Genomic DNA, 19,083 nt, shown 5'->3' with positions numbered 1-19,083 from the left:
GTTGTAATGGACCATGAGTAATATCATCCAACAATTTTAGAACGATGGACGTTGGCTTCTGAAACTCGTAAATGCAACAGAATCTAGCTTTTTTTGCCTGCACTTAAAAACATTAAAACTTCACATTTCAAAAAGAAAAATTAGCATGGGTAATTAGTGTTATTTTATTATCTTTTCTATTTAGTATTTATTGATTATTGATATGATTGTTAATTTACTTTTTCTTACTGTTGACAATGAATTTTTTGAATTCTATGAACTTCAAAAAGTAATCGCTAGACAAGTTCACCAAAATTAATGTTATTATGTCATATGTAAATTTAATGATTATATAGTATATTTATAAGATAAACAAATGAGCTGTTTTATTATAACGTTTAAAGTGTATATAATATCTAAAATAGTTATAATAAGTTGAAAATACAGTTTCATGAACGAAAAAAAAGGAAGCAATTGAGATGTCGGTGTCACCGATAACTTCATCATCAGCGTACCATGGAAGCCGTCCCTTGCGGCCCGGCTCCCGCCAACTCTTTTGAAAATCTTTACTCAAAGTGGCCGCACTCTTGCAGTCTTGCTTTGCCCCTTTCTGAAATTTTAAAATTTCATTTAAATATTAAAAACCTTTATTTATATTAAAAATAGAGCTAAGGTGTGCCTAGCACCCCGAACTATTTTTTCAGGTGTGTTCAGTGTCCTAAAGTAATTTTTGATGCATCTAGTGTTCCAAACTAATTAAAACGGTGCATTCATATCCCGGGTTAACAGAAAAGTTAAATTTGACCGTTACCTTGCTGACTTAACAGAAAGTTGACTGAAAAATCCTACGTGGCGGACATGCAGGCATCTGATGTGTATTATTTTGACGAGTTAAGGTGCGCCCAGCACTCCAAACTATTTTTCCAGGTGCGTCTAGTGTCTTAATGTAATTTTTGGTGCATCCAATGTTACAAACTAATTGTCATATCTCAGGTTAACAGAAAAGTCTTGTTTGATCGTTATCTTGTTGATTCAGCTGAAAGTTGATAGAAAAATCCTACATGACGGACACACAAGCGTATGATGTGTATTATTTTGACTAAAACTCCCGAGACGAGCCTGGTGGGGGTTGGTGTTTTCTCTGGAGGCGACGGTGATGTCGACGGAATGACTAAGGGGAAGTTTACTGTATTCTACGAGGAAGAAAGCAAATGCGAGTCGGATGAGGAGTTGATAAAGACAGAGACGAAAGTGTGCTGTGACGGCAGTTGTGGTTTCAAATCGGAGTAGTGGAAAAATGGGATAAAATGTTAAAGACGAGGATGGGATTGAATGGGTGGTAAATGTACCAGAATTTAAGAGGGCGGATCGGCGGTCTTTTTTTTTTTTTTAAGTTTAAAAACTAGCAGAAGATAAATGTTAGAAGATGAGGAAATAAATTGAATTTTCATTTAAAATAATACACATCAGACGCCTGCATGTCCGCTATGTAGGATTTTTCGGTCAACCTTCAACTGAATCAGCAAGGTAACAGTCAAACGAGACTTTTCTGTTAGCTTGGGATGTAGACACACCGTTTTAATTAGTTTGGGATACTGGATGCACTAAACTTACTTTTGGACACTGGACGCACATGGAAAAATAGTTCGGAGTGCTGGGCGCACCTTAACCCGTCAAAATAATACACATCATACGCTTACATGTCCACCATGTAGGATTTTCCGGTCAACTTTCGGTTGAGTCAGCAAAGTAACAGTCAAACTTAACTTTTCTCTTAGCCCGGGATATGGATGCATCGTTTTAATTAGTTTGGAACACTGGATATATTAAAAATTACTTTAGGACACTGAATGCACCTGAAAAAATAGTTTAAGGTGCTAGGTGCATCTTAACCGTTAAAAATACTACAGATCAAAATGCTCTTACAAGCTTTTAAAAGCCACGATTTTCTCTCCCTTGGTTGTAGGCTGCCTTGTTTGTATTCTTGTTGTTTCTAATAGAAGTTTCAGTTTCAATTCAAAAAAAAAAACGGCGGTTTTCAATGCACGATACTAAATTTTTTAATAGAAAAAACTTTAGTCCTTAATTAACATTTTTAAATTATGAGATTCTTGGGTGTTGTTATTATTATCTTCCTCTGTGCCCTTTTATTTAGCTTTCACAAGTCAGAGGGCACTTACAAACGGGTAAAGAACAAGTTCAAATTTCCCAGTTCCCTGGGGACGCAGGTACCATATGTTCGCCCTACAAGAGATCTACGACAGGCGACAGCACAACACACAGGGCAAGAAAATAGAAAGAGAAAGAGAAACCACCGAAGATGATAAATCCCAAAATAAAGAAGAAGGAGCTGATGATGATGATAATAAATTAATAATCCATAATTGAGGAAAGAAAAATCCAGCGTAAAGTTGCACACACCAAAGCTTTCCCTGTCTTTGTCTCTCTCCCTGGAGTCTTTTACCTTACCACGTTATTGGATTGAAGCATCAGATTCAAGCAATTTTTAGATTATAAAACCCTAATTTAATCAATTTTAATGCCCAAAGATCGCAGTTTTACGTTTGAACTTATTGTAATTTGAATCTGCATTTCCCCTTTCTGCGCACACAATTTGAGAGGGGGGGGTTCTTAGTGGAACGAATCCTGGAGGAAGAGAGGAGGAGAAATGCCAAGCGTAGCTGTGAAGCTCTATAGCGTATTCTTCAAGATTCTCTTGAAGCACCGTTTGCAGAGCCGGATTCAAAATCCATCAGAAGTCAATCCGTTCGGAGTCACGTCTCGTCCCGAGGAATCCGTTGCTGCGGCTAATCCTTCCTTCACCGATGGTATTGCCACGAAGGACATTCATATTGACCCTTCTACATCTCTTTCAATCAGAATCTTCCTCCCCGATTCGGTACTTACCCCACCTGAAGCCGATTCTAAAATTCCTCCCAAGGCTAAGCCTAAACCTAGGAATAGAAGACTTGATCTCGAATCTGGATCTGCACAGGTCGATTCAGCGAATCGCCATACAAATGGATTACCTACTCGGCGTTATAGTTTTGGTCCTTCTGGTGCACCAACCAGAGAAGAGCCCAGAATGAATGGTTACGGAGGGAGCAATGACGTAGAGGGATTAAATTTGATGACAAGCGGCGCAGTGTATAGAGGCTACTCGCCGGAGTTAAATAACCGTCGTAAATTGCCGGTAATGTTGCAGTTTCACGGTGGTGGTTGGGTCAGTGGGAGCAACGATTCTGCTGCCAACGACTTCTTCTGTCGGCGAATTGCCAAAGTTTGCGATGTCATTGTTCTTGCTGTCGGGTACAGGCTCGCGCCCGAGAGTCGATATCCAGCAGCTTTTGAGGATGGATTGAAGGTACTTAATTGGTTGACAAAACAGGCGAACTTAGCTGAATGTAGTAAGTCGCTCGGGTTACAAAGGGGAAGTGGAACTGAGTTTAAGAAACCTGACGCTCATAGGCATATCGTTGACTCGTTTGGAGCTTCAGTGGTAGAGCCATGGTTGGCCGCTCATGCTGATCCCTCAAGGTTAGACTTTTTATCCCTAGATTATTCTATTGAAATTTGTTTCTGTCTAGCATGCAACGCTAATCTAATTAAGTATTACAGGTTGTGGTAAGTGTTGCTGTCTTAGTACTGGGTGTTTTAATCTTCTTCTTTTTTTTCCCTTGGGGCACGTACACCATCACTTTAAAATCTAGATTGAACTGATGTTTTGGGGTTACCTTCCTCCTTAGTTCTACTGCTTACTTGATCAACGGATCTCAAGAGTTGGGGGGGAGGTAACTAACTGTGTTTTAGTATTTACACTCAAAAGTGGAAGAATAGTATTGGTCGTCAATTGCATTTAAAGAAAAAAAAGTTAGAGGAATTCTGGTTCGATGTCAACTACAAATTTACAATGAATCGGCTGACTTGTAATTGTGGTCAAGTAAGAACGAGAGTTACTACGTAGGCTTATATCTAGAGTATGTGCAATTCTTTTCTCAGTTTTTGTCAATTTAGCGCTGCCAGAAGTACATATTGGTGCCTTTTCCTGTGGCCAACTTGTATGTCCGGTTCATGTAATTGATTAAGGATTCTCAGATGTTATCAAGAGAAATTTGATACTCCTTAAGTTCTAAATATAAAACTCATTTTGTAGTGTAAATTACACTACAAAATGGGTTTTATATTTAGGACCGGAGAGAGTATTTGATTATTTTGAAACTAAGGAATCTAAATGTGGTTGTCAAATTTCATAAAGTCCTCTCTTCTCTTGACAAACGTTTCAATCTTTATTTAATTGAATTCCTTACTTGTTTATTGTTGTTCTTTCTCCAAACTTCCTATACTCTTAGTTGAGACAATAACAATTTTGCCTCACTTTATTTAAGCCTAGAGTTATTGACGTCGTTGTTGCTAAACTGACCATGATATTTGTACTATTGTTTATGTAAGCATTCAGTTTCTATTGCCTTATTTCCTTGGGAGATTATCTTTATAATAGTTCATTGACTTTTTGAATGTGTTTTTAACTTAGCCCTTAATGTTTTAGCTAACAAAATAGGAAGATAATATGACAATGTGTCAACTTGAGGCGATTGAAAAAGAGATGGTAAAGTGAGGGCAGATTGCAAGTTATTCTTCCTACGGGTGCTACTCAATGACTAATTCAATTCATCCTCTACTATTAAATAAGAAAATTGAAGGGTTTTTATGATGAAGGGAAAAACTTGTGCTTTATTAGTCTCAGAATTTTTTTCTTCTTGATGGCTGACATTCTTGTTTGCTGTATGATGGTTTCTTTATAAATTATTGTCAGCAGAAACTTGAGGCTCAACCCTTTTTATCTCTACATGTTTATTAGCTTGTGTTTCTTTCCTTCTTTTTCTAGGTAATCTCTTTGACTGGGTACTTTCAAGATTTTTCTGGACAATAATACTTTTCAAATGGTGAATTACTCCTTAAAAGAGCACATAGTTTGCATCAAAGTGACCTGAGTGAACTTTAGAGGACGAGTTTTTCCCCTGACTGAAAGATAATTGCTTTTGCTTGATTATAGTATCATCTATGATTTGGCGGAGACATTTTCTGTTCCGACTTTGGGCATCATTGTTTATATAGTGTTATGCTATGCCTCTCTGAAAGGGGCCTTGTTTGAAATTTGAAAGTACTGAAACTATGTTGACAGCTTATGTTTTAAGGTAACATTTTTGTGGTACACTATTCTGCGTCATCTTTGTTCTGTGTCATGTTTCATTTCGCTCCTTTTGTATGCTAGTCATTGTGGAGTTATGTATTATGATGGTTCACAGTCTGACCTTTTTATTTTTCCTCAAAAATTTGTAACAGGTGTGTCCTTCTCGGTGTGAGTTGTGGTGCAAATATTGCAGACTATGTGGCTCGAAAAGTTGTAGAAGCTGGCAAACTTATGGACCCTGTCAAGGTGGTGGCACAGGTCTTGATGTATCCCTTCTTTATTGGAAGTGTTCCCACTCACTCGGAAATAAAATTGGCGAACTCCTACTTTTATGATAAGGCTATGTGTATGCTTGCATGGAAACTTTTTTTACCCGAGAAAGATTTTGACCTGGATCATCCAGCCGCTAATCCTTTAGTTCCAGGCCGAGGACCTCCATTAAAGCTGATGCCCCCAACATTGACTGTCGTGGCAGAACTTGATTGGATGAGGGATCGTGCCATTGCTTACTCAGAGGAGCTACGGAAGGTAAATGTTGACGCACCTGTTCTGGAGTATAAGGATGCAGTACATGAATTTGCAACACTTGACATACTCATGAAAACCCCTCAGGCCCAGGTCTGTGCCGAGGACATCTCCATTTGGGTCAAGAAATATATTTCACAAAGGGGTCATGAATTCTCATATTGAGGTGGATATAACATTTTAAGACGACGTGGAAAATCTCTTGCTTTTGAAATTAGCTCCAGAAGGTGCATTCTACCACTACCAGGGGCTGGTGGTGATATATTCCTTGATTTTTTTTTTTTCTCATGCTTGATAAAGGCATTGGTTGCCAACCAATCGCATGTTTGCTCCACTTGTCGGTTCTTTTTGTAAGATATAGAATTGTCTAAAAGTAGGATTAGTTGAGCCTTGGAGATGCATTCATCTCATGTCACACCCCCACCATTGGAGGTTCCTGTAATCTTGAGACCTTTTTGTTTGGTGTATTGTATGTATGACGATATACTCTCTCTCATGAAAAGATGCCAAAATTGAGTGAAACTGCTCTCGACGGGTATACATGATGCATGTGTTTGGACATTTCCTGTAATCTTGATTTCAACCCTCCAATACATGCCACCACCTCGCAGCTGAGAGGTCGCTGCGACGGTAGCATGTTATCAAAAACAAGTTTGTTTGGCGTTTGGACATCTTTTTAAAGTCAGCAGCATTAAATTTTACGTCCTTAAGAGTACTGTCTTGCTAGATCTAACGATGATTTGTAATATTGAAGGAGTATTTTAATTACTTTTATCTATTTACTTGTGCAATTAATAACGGAGAATACACAACCTATTTGTGTGAGAGAGATTTACTAACAATGAGTTGGTGAACAGGAGCAAATTTTTGGTCCAAGGAAAGGCGCTTTATTTGCCTTCTTTTTCTGGGCCAATTTTATTTGCAGCCTTGGGGGTAATCTTGGCTTAGGAAACAAAATGTTCGACCCAAAAAAATTACTCCTCCGGTCCATAATATATAACCTAATTGTTGAGTTAGTTTTGGTTCTAAATATAAGACCTATTTCTCATATTTATCAATTTTTCTAAATTACCCCTATGGATACTCCCTCAACCATAATCAAATAGAAGAGGGAGAAGGGGTATTAAGAAAGATGATTATGGTATTTTAAGAAAAATATGTTACATTTCTTATAATTAACTAACTTACCTAACTTTCTTAATCTATTCAAATTAGTTAAATGAATTTTATATTAAGGACGGGTAGAGTATAACAATAAAAAGGAGATGAAATGATGAAATGACTTGAATTCTTGTTGTGTCAGTCAGGTACCTTGGTCGCTTGTAGCTTTGCGTAAGAGCGAATGAACCAGAAGCATCGTTTTCATTCTGAAGCGTGTGAACTGAACTTTCTCCTACAGGGGCATTATGTATGTATATGTAGTTAGGAATCATCCTTTGCGTTTTCATTATTCTCACCCCTGCAACCTCAGCTCACTCAATTCTGAGAAGGACACGTTAGTTTTGGGATGATTCCTAACTACATAAACATAATGCTGTATTTGAACGTGTATGAAAATTTTAAGCATTACTCCAATTTCTTGGGAATTTGTTCAAGTAATTTCTACAACGAAACGGAACAGAATTACACACTTGTGTATTTCCGATATCTTAGTGATAAGAACCTTTAAAATATAATAAAACTTTTAAAATCATTGTTTAAAAAAAAAAATAATATACTTGCATTGCATATTTTGATTAAAAGTTAAAAACTTCGGTAATAATTCCGAGGCTGGCTGCCCAGCTCAAATGATAAGAAGACGAGTCCAATTTAGAATAGTGGTGAAAGATTCAGATTCCTATGATATAATTAAGAAAACATAAAATTATGTATTTTTTTTTCTTTTTGATGTCACATGAAGATGCGTGGGATTGAAAATAAATATAATTATTACTCTGAAAAATGTATAACGTTATAATGGGAACAGAATGACGATAAATTAGTAGCCATGAGATAAGAATAGAGGCATGTAAAAAGGTCTTAGTTAAAACGCTTGTTTTATGGCGTGTTAAAAAATTAGAAAAAAAATCAAAAGGTAAAAAAAGTATAAATTTCTGCATGTTTTACCTATTCTACAGAAAGCAAAGCAGGCCATGCGGTGAAAGTTTTGTGCTTAATATTGCGATTTGTTTTGAACTTTTCTCTCGAAACCGGTGGATGCATGCACTATATATGCTGTGATCAACCTTGAGCTTCTTCGCTCACTCCCATATACATCGCCTCTTCACTCACTGCTCTCTCCACTTCTCACGTTCGCCTTGATCCTTCGTTACACTCCGAGTCTCTTCTTCGTTTCAGGTTTCTCTAAACAGAGTTATGGGTGCCAAGATCAAGATAGGGATCAACGGTATATACATTTTGATGCAATGACATTCATTTCTACTATTCTTTATGCGGGAAAGTTAAAATTTGCTTAATTTGTTGATATTCTGATATTAACTGTGTGGTCTATGTTATTGTGCGATTTTATGATGGTGAAGGATTTGGAAGGATTGGCCGTCTGGTGGCCAGAGTGGCTTTGCAAAGAGATGACGTTGAGCTCGTCGCTGTCAACGATCCTTTCATTTCAATTGATTACATGGTAAGCTTAGCAATTTTAGCATCCGGGTCTGTGTTGAGGTAGTGAGGTACTTTTGGCAGATACCACCACATATGATCATAAATGTGAGACATTCTGGGTGGATAGATTTTTTCCTGTAATGTTAATCATGATGTTTTCGTTGCTAACCATATTAATTAAAAGGGTATAATATCATCATATCATCATATTCAAAGGTATAATGTCATCATATCATCATATTCAAACACCTCGATCATTTTCGTCTGTCTGCATTAATTTATTTCAAATGAGCCTGCACCCATATGTTATCAAGTTTTGCGTTTGCGCACGTAAAGCTGAAGTTTTGCCCTGCAGACTTACATGTTCAAGTACGATACTGTTCACGGCCAATGGAAGCACCATGACATTAAGATTAAGGACTCCAAGACCCTTGTCTTTGGTGATAAGCCAGTCTCTGTTTTTGGTACAAAGTATGCTTCTCTAATCCCTATACTTGGTAATTGGATGAGATATGCTTCATACCTGAAGATATTAAGCCAACTAGCTTGTGTGTAATAAGTCACATTGTTCATGGCTTATGAATGATATTGTTTCCTATGGATTATATATTAACATATCCATTATTTGTCTGATTAGGAACCCAGAGGAAATTCCATGGGGTGAGGCAGGAGCTGAATATGTTGTAGAATCCACTGGTGTTTTCACTGATAAAGACAAGGCTGCTGCTCACTTGAAGGTTTGTCAATATTAAGTGGTCCTGACTTGGCCTGTCTGTTCTCATACCCGTCATCTTATTTTTGTGGCTGGTCATATTGTTTGGTTCTTAGGGTGGTGCGAAGAAGGTAATTATTTCTGCCCCCAGCAAGGATGCCCCAATGTTTGTTGTCGGCGTCAATGAGAAAGAATACAAGTCAGACATTAATATTGTCTCCAATGCTAGCTGCACGACCAACTGTCTTGCTCCCCTCGCAAAGGTAGTTTGAGTTTAGTTTCTTGAACTGTGAAAGACTGATTCTTGTAATGCTTTCAAAAATATAGACATTCCCTGGCTGACCTTATATCCTTGAAATGTTCTCCAGGTTATTCATGACAAATTTGGAATTGTCGAAGGTCTTATGACCACTGTCCATTCTATTACTGGCAAGTATCCAATGGTAATCTTTTACTAATTTCTCTAAGTTGAAAAGGATTTATTTTCCCATTGATCATCTTTCTTTGTCTCACAGCCACCCAGAAGACTGTTGATGGACCATCAATGAAGGACTGGAGAGGGGGCAGAGCTGCTTCCTTCAACATCATTCCAAGCAGCACAGGAGCTGCTAAGGTATTTGTCTCGCATAGATGGATCAATACGTATCTTTTTTCCCTCACTATATCCATTAAATTTTAAGCTCAGGTTACCCCTTTCAGCCATAGTTGTCCTTGTCATCAGACAAGCATGTCCCACCTAAATGTGAATTCATATCTGACAAACGTTACCCCTTTCAGGCTGTGGGTAAGGTACTGCCCTCTCTGAACGGAAAGTTGACGGGCATGGCTTTCCGTGTTCCAACTGTTGATGTCTCAGTGGTTGACCTCACTGTTAGACTTGAAAAGGGAGCCAGTTATGATGAGATTAAAGCTGCTATCAAGTAAAAATAGGGCTTTAATTTTGAGATGAAGACATAAAGTGATGCTCTCCATTTTTATTCCACTATTATGAGGGCAATGGCTCATCTTCCAGTTTCTACAAATTCCTTGCAGGGAGGCATCTGAGGGAAGCTTGAAGGGAGTCCTTGGCTACACAGAGGATGATGTTGTGTCCACAGATTTCGTAGGTGACTGCAGATCAAGCATTTTTGACGCAAAGGCTGGAATTTCTTTGAGTAACAATTTTGTGAAGCTCGTCTCTTGGTATGACAATGAATGGGGCTACAGGTGACACAGAATTCTTAACCTTTTTGTTTTTTAAAATGGTGTGCACTTCTTTCAGTTCCTAATGAACGGTGGTTTTTATTTTTGTGGCAGCTCACGTGTGGTTGACTTGATTCGACACATGGCTTCTGTCTAAGTGAATCTGCATGGAGTTTGGATCAAATCTCATAATTGGGATCAGCATTCAACTTGCTGCACCTCTGGCTTCATAAAACTAGTTTTCTTCTTTTCTTGTATTCTTTCATAATAATGTGGCCTTCTGGATGAATTACTTCAGATAAACTATCTTCCCAGGTTACTTCTTGACTAGGAAAATTATGAATGGCCCCATTGCCGCTTTCTTTATGGACACCAAATTTTGTGAGAAGAGTTTTTGTTTATTCTTATTCTTATGGACAAGTCCTTATGATCTTTTTTTTTTTTTTTGGCAACTCCTTGTGATCTATTTATTATCAATAGTATGAAGCAATACTCCTATTCATAATGATATGTTTCTGCACAGCCAAACTAATATTTTTCATTCAACCAAATTACAATGCGTGTTTATATGCCTAGAAAGTTACACGTTGATTACTCGCTATTCTCCATTAAACAGCTCTTAAAAAGACAGATCGATCTTTATGCCATTTAATCAAGTCAAAGCATATAGCTTCAAGCCTTCAACTCAGTCGTTCATCATTAATGGAGGGTATAAAAGATCACTTATATTGATAACACGCAATCCAATTAGGCACCAAGGCTCGGATGATGTAAGCCCATTTGATGCTCGACGGCTGACGCTATTGCTCCATAGTCTAAGAAAGTTGTTCATATGCTTGCGTTTCCTTTAGAGTCGAATTGTATTGCCATCAGATTGAAAATTGGTGGGAATCTCTCCTGTCAGTTCCTACTTTGTTGTTAGTTAAGTGAAAGTGAATACATAATAATGAAGCTGTCTTTTTCCCTGTACTAAAACTGGCACTATCAACGTCATAGAAAGAAGCCAATAAAAGTTTGCCTACTTAGTAAGAAGTTAGTTTATAATCCACAAGACTGATTTCAAATATCCCTGCCAATATGAATGCCTTGTCGGTAGTGATCTGTAAATACTTTTGTAATTGTCTTTTGAGTTTGGAGGCATCCCCTAACTCTGATAAACTTTTGAAACCCAACTCAGTTAACTTTTTTTTTTTTTAAACAAGAAATGAATAACTTTGTGGCCTAGCAGTATATAAGGTTTCTTATAAGTAAAAAGTTGTGTTCAATACTACTTATAATTTCAAGTCATTAGTACCTAGTTTTGTAATTGGAAGGGGAAAAAAACACATTACCACAAGAAGTCAACTAGTCGAGAAGTGGGCTTGTCCGCTGCACAAACATAAAAACAAAGAGGTGAGGGGGCAGGGAGTCGGGAGTAAACGAAAAAGATGCAGGCACAATAAACAAAGGCGCACACGCGTAGCCTAAATTAAATCATGGCTTCAATGAATCAATGGATGAATGATTCATCAACAGTTACTTGAAGGTTTTCATTTAAAAATAAAATAAAATAATGCATGATATTCTTTATTAAAAAATAATGATAAATTAACGTTCAATCATAAAAAGTTGCTATACGTGGCAATTCTATTGGCCAATACTGAGAACAGCCAATTATTAAATAGCCACTAAATTTCAATTGCAGAAGAACTTTGTCTAGTTGTTTTGTAATGACATTTCAAAGTTTGCTCCTCAAACGCGTAAACTAGTCTTTTTCAACAACTATAGGCAACTACGATTATGCAGAACTTTTGATACCCATCCGCAATACTCATAGCTAGGCGTAGATAGAGAACTAACACTCGTAGGTAGGCGAAGATAACGAACCGTCACCCGTTGCTTGACAAAAAGATAATGAAACACCATATCGGTATATCCCAGGTGGGATCTGAAAAGCGTGATGCTCGGCTTTTTCTAAACCAAAGCAGATACCAAGACAACCCAAAACGATGCTCAGAGTCAGACCCTTTCGTGATGGATGACTACATTATGGGAACTGAAAGAATCAAAGAATTTCGTCGGAATAAATGTAATTATTAGCTTAGTACTATGATCCATAATTCAATCCGGGTCACAAGACGAGCATCACTTAGTCAATTTCTCCCTCTTCTACATCATTTACGGGATGTGGAGTAGAGGGTGGCTCTCCAAATTCCTCTTCATCATCCACTTTCATATACAATCCTAGTTGTTCCAAGGGATTATTACTTCCAAACTTGAAACTACCCAAGCCATCTTGTGAGTGATCAGGGCTCGTCTCATCCACAGAGCTCGGTTGTTGTTCAGCAGGCGCGGCTCTAAGCAATTCCAAGTCTTTAAGAACCCGAGAACTCTCTACCACATCAACAGACTTTTCAACCTGCATAAAGTTCCAGAACAAGCTTCAATGAAATAGGGGCCAAAACACGCTGATGAACAACTATGGGCAACATATATTCTCATCATTTACCTCTATCAAAGCTTGCCGTGCAGCTTCTCTCTCAAGCTCCCTCTTTCGCCGAGCTTCTGCAGCAGCTTCTGCTTCTGCCCGCTTTCGAGCATCTTCAGCAGCCTTTGCTTCTGCCTGTAGCCTTGCTTTTTCTGCTCACAAAGTAAATATGGTGGATGTATTAAATAGAGGAGGTTTAACAACCACTACGGCAGAGCACTTTTTCTTTTGGGTGAGATACGGCAGACCACTTTTATAAACAGCAAAGAGTAATGTCAACTAATTACCTTTCCTTCGCTCCATCTCCAGTTTTTCCCTTTCCCTATGCAATTTCTCAGAATCGCCCTTCTGACCCTGATCTCAGCCACGTTAAATAAGTACCACATGAAATTGAGAAAATAAGCAGACAAAATATTTACAAGCAGAGCACATTCAGGGCTTAAAATTTTTATAAACCTGAATTAGCGTCTTCTCTCGAGCTTTCAAGATAGTATCAGCAAACCGGTTCTTCAATAATGCAGCCCTATAGAGCTTGTCGGGAGAAACCTGTCTTGGAGCACTATCCCCTACAACAACCCCTTAGTAGGTATCCAGTGTTAACGGAGAACATATATCTTGTATAATTTTCTACTCTTAGCCTCTTACCATCTCGACACTGGTCTGAGTCAAAAGAATTTGGCTTCTGCTCAGAACTATCATCAACTGGGTCCAACCCAACAACAGGTTCTGCATGACGTAAAGGTAAGAATCCAAGTCAGTTAATCTTACTGGTAAAGGGGAAAAGAGATCGAAATAGCAATGCTCATTCACTAGACTCCCGTTACACCCTCCAAGACTCTATATATTGAGCTAATTAACCAAACTACCCTTTTACCCCTAATTCCCTATCACTTACAGTGAAAACAGAGAGATTTTAAAGTGAATAATATTGAAAGAACAGCATCCAAAGAAAAGAAGCTAATTTGCAGCTACCATTACGGATGTTCAAGATTAACATCAACGAAAACATGCTAGACTGGTAGACTAACATTAATAGAAAAGTTACATGGTCTCTAATTCATTAAGGCATAGACTTCATGAATTATTTAGCAACAAGAAACAAACAGAAATCACCACAGCATTTTCCATTCTTTACCGAAAGAAAATTCTGTCAAGCAGCCGCAAAGAGAGAGTAAACTATACAACCACAAGTAGACAACGGAAGGGAACCTGTGTACAACTTTTGCATGTACATAAGCCATACATACCCCATTTAAAACGGCAGATCATAATCACCGCAACTAGCTTTAAGAAATCAATCACAAGATGACAGACAAGCAGAACAAAGAATCATTACTCACGATTCTTTTCTAGAGTATCATTAACCTGAGTCTTTTCATCCAATTGAGCTCCATGACCCAAACTGTCTGCTACCTAAAGAAAAACCAAGATAGATAGTTAGAGTACAAATAATAAAGACAGACGAGGTGAAGTCCAACAGAAAACGCTTAGAGAATCCAAAAATTACCTTTGATGCTCTTACTAGACCTGTTTTAGCATCCTTCGACTCAGAATCAGAAGACCCGCTAGAATCTGCATTGAAAAGCACGCATTAGACATTGGCACTAGCAACCATGCAAAAGCTTCATTATTAAATGTTAAATATGCAACTACAAACAATTCACCGTGTCCTTAAAGTAAAATATCATAACCCTATCCTTCACAAAGTTTGGTTGAGTCAAACAACAAGCTCATCATCTTCTCAGAACAAAATTCATTATTTTTCTAAGAATTCAACATGAAGCTAGCAGATACTCATACAGGATTTGATCAATTCCCGGTCAAAAAGAGGTGGCAGTAAGTTGAAACCCCATATGGATTATAATAATATCGTTGTCCCACATCAGTTCCCAGATGCATATACTATAATATCCCTATATTTTAGCTCAATGAAAGAAGCAATAGGAAGTAATGTAAGACTGTTCAAAGTCAAAGAAGATATAGAAGTGTCCAAAACTCACATACCACTGGAGCTTCCTGGACTTGAACGTCTGTTAATTCTGTAAGTTGCATCCTTCTCAATTTCCACAGGAGGATAGCTTGTGACAGGGGGTTCATTTCCACCAATGTCCACGTCTTCATCACCAAGGTCATCACCTAAAGGCGAAACATATTCAAATAAGATATCAAATATCAAATACAGTACACACATGCGCGCGCACATAAACCCACTCACTGACTATAACCTTTAAACGCTTGCAATGATAAATTGCTTGGTCCAGAATCATTCAACAACTACAACATAACAAAAATAAACAAACGTAAGTCAGAGGGAGAAAGAATTACGTTCAAACGAAATATTAAACTGGCTTAACTATGAAAGGGAAGGGAGCAGGAACTGCAGGATAATACCTCTATTTCACACAGTTCAGCCTTTTCATTGCACTTCTGCTTCTCTTGCAAATATTCATCCAAAAGCTTCCGTAGAGTGGAGAGCGTATCATCACTGAGATCATCAATATCAATCTCAATCTCATCCTCTCCACATTCTTTACCACTTGAACTGTGTTCTTTTAAGAAGTCTACAATATGCGCGGGCAATTCTCCCAACAAAGACTCCAATTCTATGCCTAGATTGTGCTTCTCCTCATCTGTCATAACTCGCTTAACAGGAGGTACAACTTCAGGGTAATGGGGAATTGTTGTGATTTTCCTCTTTTTTGAAGGAGGCATTGGTCTAGCTGCTTCCACATCTTCATGGAGGCAAGATTTCACTGGCATTGGATGAGCATTGGTTTTTGGAATTTTCTTCTCAATCGCTTTCCACCTCACTTCAAAATATTTACTAAGGGTAGCAGCCATGACATGGACATCATTACCAGGTGGATTATAGGTCATTGCATTTGAAAATGTAAGTTTTACATCCTCACAAAATTCCAAAGGACCAGAGTATGCACCTGAAGCTATCTTGCTTTTTATTGTTCCTAAATCCATAGGATGCTTAATAACAGTGAAATAATCTGGGAGATTCAACTTCACCACATCAACAGGTGTGTTGAAAACCCAAGCATATTGGTGGTTCATCAATCGTTTTAAAAGTGCCTCACACTGTTTCATCAACAAGGTATTTGCAGCTGTTGGTGAACAGGTGGTCTGTGTCTGTGGTGCAGGCTCAAACTTCCCAGAAGAACCCCGGTTCCATCCACGAGGCTTCTGACCTGTTGGATTCAATTTTTTCCCTGAAACAGAACTAGGAGCCAATGATTTTCTGGACTTCTCTAATTGAGGCCTGTTATGTCCATTACTACAGCTAAGAATATCACTGGTTGATGACAACGCAACAGCATTTGTTCTTTGTAGCTCAACTTTCTTCTGAAGTCGCTGAATCTGTTCAAGCTCTGATCTCAACCTAAGCACCAGATCCTTTCTTTCAAGGGGTGTTATATCTGACAACCGAAGAACTTGCATGGGAACACCAAAATTGTCACAGTGACTTGAATTTAAACTAACACATCTCCTCGCAGGGACACTTGAGTTCTCCGAAACCGTTATTTCAGTATCTATTGGTCCAGAGCTACCAGACCCCTCTGATTCATCGGCTATCTCTACTGCATTGCCGTAATAACCTCCAGAGAACCTATTACTCTTAGCCATCATCATATTCAGAGATCTGACAACTGTAACATGAAATAGAGACACTCAGTGTTTACACCCAAAATGGCTATCAAAGAACATTTCCCATCTCTGGTTGTCCCGCCAAACCATACAGTAGTTTAAATGTTTAGAAGCGCCATAAGTAGCGAAGAAAATTTTCTTATGACGTTATTGTGAATTTAGGACCACAATAATATTACTTAGGTAAACCAAGCGGAAAAGAAGTTCTTTTTAAGGACCGTGAAAAATCAATTTCCATCTCTGGTTGTCCCAACAAACCTGATGGCGAAGCTCAGTAATGTATATGTTTATATAAAGAAAAAAGACAACTTTCTCATGATACTTCAAAGTACTCTGGGCCCTGATAATAATAATACCAAGGTAATTTCACTTGAGAGGAAAACAAATTGAGTTGTTTTTAAAGACAATTCGTGTGCACATTAGACGTGAAAGAAATTACTTTGAACAAAAAGTTAGGGAACTCAAAAGTATTGAAAAAGAAAATAATCGTGAAAAAGAAAGAAAGAAAGAAACTGAAATGAAGTTATAAGATACCATAGATTTAAATAAGACCCAAGTCCCTTCCAGCGATCATCTTGATTCCCAAGAACAACTTGCACTTCGCACAAAACGGAAAATTTTCCAATGATGAATCAAGCCTAAGCCAGCCAAAAGAAGATCACAAATGTCAAATTCAATACGGTCATAGGCTCATAGCCGTCGAAGAACAATTACCAGTCGCTACTTTGAAATTTGCATCGTACTCACTACAGCTGAGATTACAGGCCCTTCTTTGGATCGAACAACAGTTAAAAAAACCCTTCCCAGGAAATGAGATTCAGAGATTATGCAGTGGGAATCCAAGGACCAAAAGTGACAACATAAATCGATACGAGGATCACGGCACAACTAAACGGTGAGATTCCCGAAAAAGTGTCGAAGGCGGCAACTGCTCAATGAGACATTGCGCTTCCCCAAGAGCGGAAGCCCAACTGGCAGTTACTTCGGAGCAGAGAAGAGAACGCCGCGCTTGCCGAGCGAGCTTTCACTTTTCAGACCTAGACTCCGAATGAAACAATGAACGGCGTGATGCGAGCATGGGCCATCAAAGAGCAACTTCTCTACGTCACAGACCGCTGAATTTGATCCGTTGATTCGCCAACGCCACGAACAAATTCAACGGACAAGATGCTTTGAAGGTTTTTGCTTTTTCTGCTCGAGGTTTTGGAAGCCAATGATTTGGGCCGTCGGATCTGATTGGCATTTTTTTGCCTATAGATTTTAAAATCTGACGTGGATTTTGTTGGTAGAATTTAGCCGCATCTTGTGGAATTATTGTCCATCAACATTTCTCTTTCCGGTCCCAAAAAACCCTTTTCTTCTGGAATGTTCTGGACAATTAGAAAGTGTTGGATTGGGAGCTCTTTCACCTCCATCCTCCCCCTGTTAGGAGTGTTAAAAGTTGGCCTTACTGGTCTATCTCGGTCCTAGTTATACTAAGATGAGACGGGTTGGTCCCGAAACAGGACAAGCTGGTATAGGACAAAAGTTGGGATCAGGACGAGACGCAGGGTGAGATTGACCTCCCGTCCCTGTACTAATATTTTTTAATTTTTTATCATATTATAATTATTAAATTAAATGTTAAAAATACAAAATGTTTAAGGCATATATAATGCAAGATGTTTATATTTGTGACTTTTTAGCACATATGTAGTTGAATGGGTATTATTTATTTAAAGCTTTTATTGTTATTGATGATTGTTGGGATAGTAAAAATGAATTTCAGAGTTATTGTGTTATTGGTTATTATTTATTTGGCTTTTTGTTTAAAAGGGCTACGTCCAAAGAACTAAAAAATATATATAAGCCAAACAAAAAACAAAAATCCATTGTAATAAATCCAATCACATGCAAAAAAATGGCACATTTGAGTTCCATCCCTATTCTGCCCCTATCAAGATCAGGACAGGACGAAACACGAGACAAATTTCCTGTCTCCTTCTTGGTTATCAAGACGGACTGAGAATGGGATTGTGAACAACCCTATCTCCAGTCTTCTACTCTTTAAAAAAAAGCTGTTAGGCTAAAATTATTAAAATGTTGAATTATAAAAAAAATAAGCAAACAAATTGTGAAAAATCAATATTTAAAACTAGATTATTTAAATGTTTACCACAAATAAAAAATTGAATAGGGGTGGAAGAGTATAAAAAGAAAAGCGGATTGAGTCCTTTTCCATAAAGGTTCACGTCTTTTTTAAAAAGTCCTGACTCAAATGCTCGGTTTTCTTTTTTGGGCCAACACAAATGCTCGGGTCAAGTGGCACGGTCACTAATATGGCTCCTTTGAGATGCCATTTGTTAGCTAAAACCACAGCTCAGTATGTAATTAAACCCGCAGCATCTGATCTATTTCATTTAAAAATAATATCTAGATTGATACTATCTCCGATCCTTGATATAAGACATAGTTAATTAATTTGAATTAATTAAGAAAACTAGTTAAGTTAATTATTTGTAATAAATAAATATTATCTTTTCTAAAATGTTTTTACTAATCAAGCATATTGGCTAAAACTATCGTTATTACAAGAACTATCTTGAGAAAAAATAAATAAATATGAGAGATAAAATGGATTAAAGTTATATTAAAGATCAAATAGATTGTTGAAGAGAAATAGTTGATATGGAGAAAATTCTCTCCTCTCCCCTCTCTCTCTCTCTTCCCCCATCCCTTTCCCCTGTCCATTTCCCCTCTCTTTTTTTTAACCACAAAATCAATACTTAAACAATT

At 37.9% G+C, this 19,083-nt stretch overlaps 3 protein-coding genes across 8 annotated transcripts; 2 read left to right on the top strand and 1 right to left on the bottom strand.

Annotated features, from left to right (window-relative positions):
- The first annotated feature begins 2,405 nt into the window (after window positions 1-2,405).
- Window positions 2,406-6,234, top strand: LOC114735056 (probable carboxylesterase 11). Its single transcript, XM_028922710.1, has 2 exons — window positions 2,406-3,516; window positions 5,323-6,234. The coding sequence occupies exons 1-2, from the start codon at window positions 2,648-2,650 to the stop codon at window positions 5,858-5,860; spliced, it is 1,407 nt and encodes a 468-aa protein (XP_028778543.1). The 5' UTR covers window positions 2,406-2,647; the 3' UTR covers window positions 5,861-6,234.
- Window positions 6,235-8,050: 1,816 nt separating this feature from the next.
- On the top strand, window positions 8,051-10,513 carry LOC114735060 (glyceraldehyde-3-phosphate dehydrogenase, cytosolic). Its single transcript, XM_028922713.1, has 10 exons — window positions 8,051-8,081; window positions 8,215-8,315; window positions 8,649-8,764; window positions 8,931-9,030; window positions 9,122-9,268; window positions 9,374-9,434; window positions 9,521-9,618; window positions 9,783-9,925; window positions 10,038-10,211; window positions 10,302-10,513. Exons 1-10 carry the CDS (start codon window positions 8,051-8,053, stop codon window positions 10,342-10,344), a joined length of 1,014 nt encoding a protein of 337 aa, XP_028778546.1. The 3' UTR covers window positions 10,345-10,513.
- A 1,598-nt stretch (window positions 10,514-12,111) lies between these two features.
- On the bottom strand, window positions 12,112-17,350 carry LOC114735051 (transcription factor GTE8). 6 transcript variants are annotated; one of them, XM_028922703.1, is made up of 12 exons: window positions 17,023-17,350; window positions 16,843-16,946; window positions 15,046-16,310; window positions 14,880-14,928; window positions 14,659-14,790; window positions 14,162-14,226; window positions 13,995-14,067; window positions 13,300-13,380; window positions 13,111-13,232; window positions 12,942-13,008; window positions 12,676-12,806; window positions 12,112-12,585 (listed from the first exon to the last, which is right to left on the bottom strand). In XM_028922703.1, the coding sequence occupies exons 3-12, from the start codon at window positions 16,291-16,293 to the stop codon at window positions 12,316-12,318; spliced, it is 2,238 nt and encodes a 745-aa protein (XP_028778536.1). In that variant the 5' UTR covers window positions 16,294-16,310; window positions 16,843-16,946; window positions 17,023-17,350; the 3' UTR covers window positions 12,112-12,315. The 6 variants fall into 6 exon arrangements, with proteins under 6 accessions (XP_028778536.1, XP_028778533.1, XP_028778535.1 ...); XM_028922700.1 differs by having other exon boundaries at window positions 16,906-16,946; window positions 17,033-17,350; XM_028922702.1 differs by having other exon boundaries at window positions 13,111-13,220; window positions 16,906-16,946; window positions 17,033-17,350.
- Between the last annotated feature and the right edge of the window lie 1,733 nt (window positions 17,351-19,083).

This window comes from Neltuma alba, unplaced genomic scaffold, assembly GCF_004799145.2.
Source record: "Neltuma alba isolate B1F8T4 unplaced genomic scaffold, ASM479914v2 tig00013175_pilon, whole genome shotgun sequence".
In the NCBI taxonomy this organism is placed as follows: Eukaryota; Viridiplantae; Streptophyta; class Magnoliopsida; order Fabales; family Fabaceae; genus Neltuma; species Neltuma alba.
This window is presented reverse-complemented; position numbering and strand designations above follow the sequence as displayed.

What these genes read in the sequence shown, in the direction of transcription:
- LOC114735056 (XM_028922710.1), top strand. Translation starts at nt 2,648, where the DNA reads ATGCCAAGCGTAGCTGTGAAGCTCTATAGCGTATTCTTCAAGATTCTC. An exon ending in GCTCATGCTGATCCCTCAAG is followed by an intron (nt 3,517 to 5,322) that starts GTTAGACTTTTT and finishes AATTTGTAACAG; the next exon opens with GTGTGTCCTTCTCGGTGTGA.
- LOC114735060 (XM_028922713.1), top strand. Translation starts at nt 8,051, where the DNA reads ATGGGTGCCAAGATCAAGATAGGGATCAACG. An exon ending in GTCTCTGTTTTTGGTACAAA is followed by an intron (nt 8,765 to 8,930) that starts GTATGCTTCTCT and finishes TTGTCTGATTAG; the next exon opens with GAACCCAGAGGAAATTCCAT. An exon ending in GAGATTAAAGCTGCTATCAA is followed by an intron (nt 9,926 to 10,037) that starts GTAAAAATAGGG and finishes AATTCCTTGCAG; the next exon opens with GGAGGCATCTGAGGGAAGCT.
- LOC114735051 (XM_028922700.1), bottom strand. An exon ending in AAGTCCAGGAAGCTCCAGTG is followed by an intron (nt 14,227 to 14,658) that starts GTATGTGAGTTT and finishes TTTTCAATGCAG; the next exon opens with ATTCTAGCGGGTCTTCTGAT. An exon ending in GAGAGAAGACGCTAATTCAG is followed by an intron (nt 13,009 to 13,110) that starts GTTTATAAAAAT and finishes GGCTGAGATCAG; the next exon opens with GGTCAGAAGGGCGATTCTGA.